This window comes from Branchiostoma belcheri, unplaced genomic scaffold (genome assembly GCF_001625305.1).
Source record: "Branchiostoma belcheri isolate BF01 breed outbred unplaced genomic scaffold, Haploidv18h27 scaffold55, whole genome shotgun sequence".
In the NCBI taxonomy this organism is placed as follows: Eukaryota; Metazoa; Chordata; class Leptocardii; order Amphioxiformes; family Branchiostomatidae; genus Branchiostoma; species Branchiostoma belcheri.
This window is the reverse complement of record NW_017804187.1, coordinates 498573-505987: the sequence shown is the minus strand read 5'-3', so window position 1 is coordinate 505987 and position 7415 is coordinate 498573. Positions and strand designations below refer to the sequence as shown.

Genomic DNA, 7415 nt, shown 5'->3' with positions numbered 1-7415 from the left:
TGGCATCAGGGCATGTCAGTATTTTAAACGCATGTATCAACATTATGCAACAGTTATATAGACTCAATGTAAAAATTGCATGTTTTGAAGTCTTCACAGTATACCATACAGACTTGTAAGTTGTACTTTGTACAAAGTACAAACCAAGCAGGTTTTTAACTTACTCTTGTATCATGTAACAGTTAAGGAAAGTTAGTAAAGAAAATGGAGGTTGGCAGAAAATGTTCATGCATTCTCTTCCAAGATTAGAGGTTGAGGAATGAAAGTAGTTTTCACCTCAATCTGACATCATCTTCCTTCTTTCTTTTTTTGTATCATGATCATAATTAATTTCATACATGTAACATTTGGAAGTACCTTTAATTTTTCTTCTCCAGGGATGTAGCTGCCTTATAAGTTTTAAAAAAATAACTAGGTGTGAGTAAGTGAGTTTTTTCCTGAATTATATGGTTGCAATGATTCTTCATGTATGCTTTTTGTTTGCCATACAACATTTCCTGACTGTATCTCTTTTTTTTCTAGGTGTCAGTAGGAGCCAAAAATGACCGCAAACTTGGACCACACATGTCGAACATTGTAAGACCACTTCTCAAATCAAACAAATCTGTTAGAAACTCCTTTATGAAAACTAAAAAAAACAATATCAACATGTTTTCAAACAAAGAACTATCAGTTTATTTTTAATGAAATAGGCTGTACAGAACTAGTGACAATATCATAATGTTTCCACTTGTCAAGTTAAAAACTATCAGTTTATTAAGAAAAGAACAAGAATAAAAATTAAACTACGTTATGCAATCATGATATCAGTAAAACATTTCCATTGTAGGAAATAGGCTGTACAGAAATGGGAAAACTAGATTTTACAAGTGACTAATGATATCATATTTACTAACAAACAATATAATGTTTCTACTTTTCTAGCTAACAACTATTAGTTTATTAAACAATGTACTATTTATAGGCTACAAATTTTAAGGAAAAGAAATTGCAAACAAGAATGAAAACTAAACTACTGGCTACAATCAATGAATCATTACAATATTGTTGTTTTGCACATACTGTACCATCTATATAGCACTATGTACAATTTGGGGGTGTTTCTTGTGCAACGCATCACACCGCAGCAAAACGCAATGAATGCGGAAGTAACTATGGCACCGCAGGGCAAAAAAATGTCAGGGGTCTATGACCTGATTAAGACATCAAATTACTGAAAAATATTGTGTAAAAAATGCCAGCAGGACAAGGGTTAAGATGTTGGATTGACAGTTTCTACCCAATGCGGCCATGCTGTGCCCGCACTGTTCTGGCCCACGTGTTAATGCTGTCACAGCATGCTTTCCAGGCCATCTTCAGCTTGTGGCTTGTGTTGAGGTTGAAGTACTTTGCTGTGTACTCTTTGATCTTGTCCATTCTCACTTCGTCCAGTTTCTGTCTGCCCATAGTACCATTTACATTGCACCGGAGGAACTCCCCCTCTGTAAACATTTGCCGGGCGCAGTGCAATGCAAACAGGGGGGTATTTGTTCGCCCGGCATCTAGGTACGAATGTTCCAGTTCCTCGTTTGATAACATATACCTCCGATGGTCAGTGGTCTGAACTCTCCTCTTTGGAGCGGTGCGTGGGCGGGCAGGTGTGTGTGTAATAGGTGTGGCAGCACCATTCTGCAGATTTTTCAGTATTCTCAAAATTTCTTGAATGTCTCTTTCATTTTTTGAAATCCTTTCCTCCATGGACATTGGCGCTGAACGGTGTGATGGTGATTGACTGGGTGATGATGTTGGAGGAGATCGCTGGGGTGATGATAATGGTGACCTTGGTGGTAGAGGCGATGGTGTTCGTGATCTTGAAGATGTCTGCAGTGATGAGGATGGTGTGGACTGGAATGCTGGTGTCTGGAAGGATGTCGAACTTTCAGGGGCAGTCTCTGTTGTATCTAGTGACAGGAGTGACCGGAAGGATAATGTTGTCTCCATAGTCTCGCTTATCAATCTACCTATTCCAAACAAGCTAGTGTCAGCCTCCCCTAAGTTAACATCTTCTGTCAGATGTTCAGCTGCCATTTCTCTCTGCACCTCGGGGCTAGGGGTCGCACGTTCCCTCTCTGTGTCGGGCTGAACCTCGGGGGTAGGGGTCGCACGTTCCCTCTCTGTGTCGGGCTGAACCTCGGGGGTAGGGGTCGCACGTTCCCTCTCTGTGTCGGGCTGAACCTCGGGGGTAGGGGCCGCACGTTCCCTCTCTGTGTCGGGCTGTTCCTCTGGCTGGTCCCTTTGTTTTGGCGTTGCAGCAGCCAATACTGTGGCTCCCTGATTTGAAAAGAATAGAAATTGGCATGTGCATAATGTCTTGCATCATTTAAAGATGAATAAATATTTTACATATTCAATTTTTTTTAAATTGAAAATCCAGAAAACATGCTATATGTTGTATTACACTTACAGTACCTCTATGTAGAGAAAGGAAAATATTCACATATTACTTTAAAAATCAAAAGTACATTATCTTAAACAATAATCATTCTACATGTACTATGAAGTATAACAAAATTGTAACAACTACAAAAAAAAACAATAAACTACATTGCTATTCACCTTTTTTGTTGTCCCTTTCTTTTTCGCCGTCCCTTTTCCTCGTGTCTGTTCATTTTCATTGTGGTTCTGAAAAAAAAAAAATTCTGTAAAAAATATTCCAGGTAGCCAGTTGCACATTGCTTTGGAAACACATATCTGTGGAAAATGCTGCTACTAGGAGAAAAGAAGACAGGAGAACAAGCTTTCATTGGAGATATACAATAATTGCACCCTCATGGGTAATAAAGGTAGTGGATCTAAGTTCTTAACCCTGATCACCTAAGATCTAAGCCCATGAAAATTTGTTGGAAAGCAGTAAATAGTATACTACTAGTATGGCATCCCAGAAAGACAGCTGTCACAGTGCAGGGGGCGGATACTCTCCAAGCAGAGGTTTGGGCTTTGGGTTATTTTGGCGTTTTTTTCTTTAATTCTTTTTATTGGTTTTTTTTCCACTGGAATTTTTCTTTACCCTTGGGTGAAAGAAAAATTCCAGTACAAACAACAAACCCCGATAAAAAAGTAAAACAAACGCCAAAATAACCCACAACCCAAACCTCTGCTTGGAGAGTAGGGGCGGGAAACCCCTTTATAATAGACTGGACTGGTGCCAATGGCTGGCAACCAGACTCATCTGTCAATCACAGCACTTGCCACAGAAGGGGGCACTACATCAATAGCCTGGTTACCAAACCTATTATAGCTCCCCAGTCCTACATCCGGAGAGGATGTAGGACTCGGGAGATATAATAGGTTTGGTAACCTGGTAACCAGGCTACTACATCAAAGGACCATAAAGACCCCGCTAGTCAGGCCTGTGCGCGTGTCATTCTGTCCCAAAACAACATTTTTCACATTTGATCTGGCATTGTTGAAGAAATAAATGCAGCCAAAATGCCGTCACGCTAGATTGAAAATGAACGTAGCGGGGAAAAATTAGCGTGACGGTACAAAATGATGGCGTACGGTGCCTCGCGCTAGCTTTATATTAGTACCCTGATTTACTAAAGGTACACGGTACGTCGATGGTACGTCGAAGAATGAATACCAAATCTCAAACAACAAAGAAACATCAAATACTAGCAGTAACTTTCAAACAAATATGAAAACTCTGGTACATTTGAATATATCATGAATTTGTTCTAACGGGGAAAATATATTTTGTAATAGTTTGTAATAACATATTTTGTATCAGGTGCGTTTAACTACTCTCCAAGCAGAGGTTTGGGTTTTGGGGTGTTTTTAGCGTGGGTTTGGTGGGGAAAAAAATTCAGTGCAAAAGAGAACCCCCGATAAAAAAGCCTTAAAAAATGCTATGAATACCCCCAAAACCCAAACCTCTGCTTGGAGAGTAGCGTTTAACAACTGCGTATAGAAATTCTTTGCAACGAAGGACACAAAACAGTGAACCAATGACATTATACACAGAAGGACTGGGCTCAGGATTCGACTCGTGTGAAAAAACAATTGACACCTATATGCCGATTACCCCTTGATTTACATAAATACAAAGCGCCCGCAAGCGGCCCCCGCTATTGTTAGAAAATTTACGATGCTACGACCGGGTGACGGGCACATTGTTTTGAGGAAGTTTGGAGTGATTTTGAGGATTAAAAATAATTTTTAGTATGATTTTGAAGAATTGGAGGGGGATATATCCACACACGTAGTACTACACTTGAATCAGGGACCTTTGCCTGAACGTAACGTTACACACTAGCGCGAGCGGGTGTTCGATATTTCTGCGTTTTACACTGAAGCCCCAAGAAACAAACACAACGTGCCAACCTTCTGTTTTTTTGCCAAAAAATACAAACAGACACGGACCATTATTTCGGTACCAGGGAGAGCTATGTAGGATTGCAGGCAGGAGCTTCTATTGCGTGCGATCTACGTTTGATCAGAAAATACCCCCCCCCCCCAAACACACAAAAAAGTTGCTTTCAATATGAAATCTACGTAGTTTTGAAGGTTGAACAAATGACACAGAGTATGGTTTGGCGAATAATGTAATATTCCAATTCATTTCTTTACATTTTCGTCTTTTTCGTTTGATTTTGGCATTCAACGACATTTGTATCGTCTTTAAATGTTTTTTTTAAACTTACGGTATATATTTGCAACTGTTTTGTACGATTTACAGTATGGTTTTTTTTTGTAAGATTTACAAACGGCCGAAAATTCATGCGCGGGCGGATGTCATCCATAAAATCAAATCAACATGGTCTTAGCTAGATTGTTTTAACCTTGTACTTACAGAGCTGGCCAAACCAGTTTTTTTGCGTGGTTTGTAGATATCCTTTGTTTACAAAATCACTAAGAACAATGCGCGTAGAAAACAAGAGAAGCTACTGCAAACAGATTAAGCAACAACGAGAATGATGCATCGTTTTAGATCGGCGCAAAAAATACAACTGTACTGACCTTCTCTCTCCTATTTTCCTTCCCGCGCTTCTTCTTAGCAACTCCACCACTTTCCTTGTCCTAGAAACGATATAAAACACATCGTGATTTAATGAAATGTTTTATTGCAAATTCATGCCCGAGAGCTAATTGCAAGAACAGAAGAAACATTTAGCATAAGAACAGGCCATACACAGAGAAATACTAATAACCCAATAGATCCCCCTACACGGCGATTGCTGGGCGACCAAAATTAGATATTTCGACTTCGTAACAGCTACGACGCTCAATGCAAAACAATATTTGAAAAAAGAAAAGAAAGAAAATTCGTTCCTACCATTTTTCGTTTCTGAGTCTTGTTGTTTTCCTTCGCTGGAGCTAGCGGCTGGCGCCGGGTTGGTGGAACCCACACTTCACCGTCAGCAAGGTCTTCATGGTCAGCGTTCAAGATACGCAGTATCTCGTTGTGATTATCTGTGGAACAAAATGATAAGAAATGTTCGAGTTCAGAATCGCCGTGGTGCTTGAAGGGGTCCGAGGAGACAAGAGCCTTGTGTGATGCTATGGACAATTTGTCTATCGAATACGAATAGAAAGTATTAACCTATGTTTTGAAGCAATTAGCGTTGCGCCAATTTGAATGGCAAGTGAAATCACTGTGCTTTCGTATGGAATGTTCCACCCGCGGAATATCGGTCTTCCATGTTCTTCGCATGTTCAAAGTCGTATGTCGTATCTAACAGGGTTACCGGCACCGAGAGAAGACTAATATGGAACCATTACTCATTTAAGGTCACAAACATGTCATTGATAAAAACTTAATTTGTCTAGCTTTCATTGGCAAGAATCGGTTCGTCTAATATACTAGTAACAAGGACGATAACTACTAGTACTCACCATGGGAGAATACGACGTTCGCGTCAAATTGTTCCCCTTCGTACAAGATCTTAACCTCTGCGCCATTTTCACCAGCCTTGTCGTAAAAGTCCGGATGAAGCAGCCTCCTTGTGGGCCCTGAAGTATACTTGCCGTCGCTTGGGCACCAAACGATAATCTCACGTGGAATCTTTACTCTTTTTGGCATGGCTGAAAACAAGACTGCCTTTCGTCGAGATGTAAAAGTGATTACTAGTATCTTAACTCTGCAAACTGGTTAAATAGACCAAGCAAACAAAAAAACTGTTCTCATTGGTTACACAAAACAAGATAAACCGGTTATTGATGACGGAGGTCGGTGAAAACGCTGCCATCTGGCGATGCAATTGACACGTACGTAGACAATACTACTACTATTTGTTTGTATAGGCGCATTCATAGACTACGGGTGAGTTATGAATAATGTATTACTTGACAGGTTTGCGAACATTGGAAATGGCAATACACATACTATTTCCTTTATAAGTGTCGGAAACATACAACGCATCAAAGTACAGGTGTTAAATGTTGTTCCAGACATTTTGATATTCAAGTTTTCTCGCCTTTTGTGACTTTTTCATGGGAAAATCTCCAATCAAAGTATTTGCCGAAAGTTCACAAAATGCCAGCCTTTATAAGTGTCGGAAAAAAACAACGCTTCAAAGTACAGGTGTTAAATGTTGTTCCAGACATTTTGATATTCAAGTTTTCTCGCCTTTTGTGACTTTTTCATGGGAAAATCTCCAATCAAAGTATTTGCCGAAAGTTCACAAAATGCCAGCCTTTATAAGTGTCGGAAAAAAACAACGCTTCAAAGTACAGGTGTTAAATGTTGTTCCAGACATGTTGATATTCAAGTTTTCTCGCTTTTTGTGACTTTTTCATGGGAAAATAGACTGAAAGGATTTCCCTCCTATCCCCTACCACGAGAAAACAGTTTCACTACTAGTACTAAAATCATAGAACCCGTATCGTAGAAGAATTGGGTAAATTGGTCTTCCATTGCCTCAAAAGAATAAGTTAAACCCAGCAAAACTAGTGCCATGTATGTTGTTCTTCTTGTTTGGGTACTGCACAACACCCCTAAATTGGGGTAAAGCGTACAGGGGAGAATGTGTAGAATGTGGTATAATGTTAGACGTAGACTCTCATACCAATGGTATTTTCTTTTTCGTACATATGGCCATGTTGATTTGATTATATGGATGACATCATCCGGGAACCCCAAAATTGATGCGCGCGTGCGAATAAAAAAAGTTTTGCAAAAAAAAGTTGTTTTCATTATGAAATCTACGTGGTCATGAGGGTTGAACAAATGGGACAGAATATGGTTTGGCGAATAATCTAGTCTTCAAGTTCATTTCTTTTACAATTTCGTCTTTTTTTCGTTTGATTTTGGCATTCTACGACATTGGTATGGTTTTTTTTTTGTAACTTACGGTATATTTTTGCTCATTTTGCAACTGTTTTGTACGATTTACAGTATGGTTGAAAACTTTTTTTTTTTGAAACGGCCGAAAATT

The 7415-nt window shown here is 39.5% G+C and overlaps 1 protein-coding gene across 1 annotated transcript; it reads right to left on the bottom strand.

Moving 5' to 3' along the window:
• Positions 1 to 1168: 1168 nt before the first annotated feature.
• Positions 1169 to 7128, bottom strand: LOC109481355 (flocculation protein FLO11-like). Its single transcript, XM_019783901.1, has 5 exons — positions 5875 to 7128; positions 5315 to 5451; positions 4999 to 5058; positions 2596 to 2661; positions 1169 to 2310 (listed from the first exon to the last, which is right to left on the bottom strand). The coding sequence occupies exons 1-5, from the start codon at positions 6059 to 6061 to the stop codon at positions 1276 to 1278; spliced, it is 1485 nt and encodes a 494-aa protein (XP_019639460.1). The 5' UTR covers positions 6062 to 7128; the 3' UTR covers positions 1169 to 1275.
• Between the last annotated feature and the right edge of the window lie 287 nt (positions 7129 to 7415).